At 49.3% G+C, this 1035-nt stretch overlaps 1 protein-coding gene across 1 annotated transcript in view; it reads right to left on the reverse strand.

Annotated features, from left to right (window-relative positions):
• The window catches only part of LOC101858895, a gene marked incomplete at both ends in the record, with an annotated part of 11248 nt that overhangs the window by 7325 nt on the left and 2888 nt on the right, over positions 1-1035 (reverse strand). Inside the window, 1 exon segment of the mRNA XM_005108704.3 lies at positions 823-946. Within this exon segment, the coding sequence (XP_005108761.3) occupies positions 823-946 (124 nt within the window).

Genomic DNA, 1035 nt, shown 5'->3' on the forward strand with positions numbered 1-1035 from the left:
GTGTGTGTGTGTTTATGTGTGTGTGTGTGTGTGTGTGTGTGTTTATGGGGGTGGGGGAAGGAGTTTATTAGGTGCGGTAAGAGGATAAGGATGGCTGATGTGATGTCTGGCATCAGCATTTACATTGTTACCCTAAATTAGCATAACATCTTTTGATGATGCTGCTTCTGCTGCCTCTTCCCCTCTTCTATGTTATCCTCTTCATACTCGTCCCTCACCTCTTTACTCCGAATGTTGCTGATGCTGATGCTCCTTCTTATCCTCTCCCTTTTCTTCAATGCACCTCCTCCAGTCCTCCTCACCCTCCCCTCTTTCCTGTTACCCTCTCTATTCTCCCTATATTCTTCCTCCTCTCCGTCTTCCCCCCTACTCCCTCATCCCCCTCCTGCTCTCCACCTCCTTCTCTTTCTTTCTCTCCTGCTCTCCACCTACTCCTTTTTCTCCCCCTATCCCACCTCCTCAGCCTCTGTCTCCTTCTCCTCTTCTTTCTCTCCTTCTCCTCCTCCTATTCCTCCTCCGTTTACTTCCCCTTCATCTACTACTAATACTCCTCTCCTCCTCCTCCTCTTCCTCATTCTCCTCTTTCTCCTCCTCCTCTTTCCCTTCCTCCTCGTTCCCAATTTTTCTCTCACGTATCAATCCTCCTCCTCGTCCTTATTCGTCAGTTTCTCCTCCTCCTCTTTCTCTTCCTCTTCGACCTTCACCTGTCCCTCACTTATCAATCCCCCCTCCTCCTCCTCTTCCTCCTCCTCCTCCTCCTCCTCCTCCTTTTCTTTTTCTTCAACCTTCTCCTCCTCTCACACACCCACCCACTCATCTCACCATCACTCCCACAACGTGACCCATGGGCCTGGAAAGATTTGCCAAACTTCTCCTGATACTCCTGCTGGAAGCGCCGGTACTTGGCCTCCTGGGACTTCTGGTGCTGCTGGGACCAATGTATCTTCTGAAAGAAATAAAACAGTAAACTTTTACCAAAAAAACTACGAGTTCCTTCTCTCTCTCTCTCTCTCTCTCTCTCTCTCTCTCTCTTTC

The sequence above is a fragment of the Aplysia californica genome, unplaced genomic scaffold (assembly GCF_000002075.1).
Source record: "Aplysia californica isolate F4 #8 unplaced genomic scaffold, AplCal3.0 scaffold00710, whole genome shotgun sequence".
Lineage (NCBI taxonomy): Eukaryota > Metazoa > Mollusca > Gastropoda > Aplysiida > Aplysiidae > Aplysia > Aplysia californica.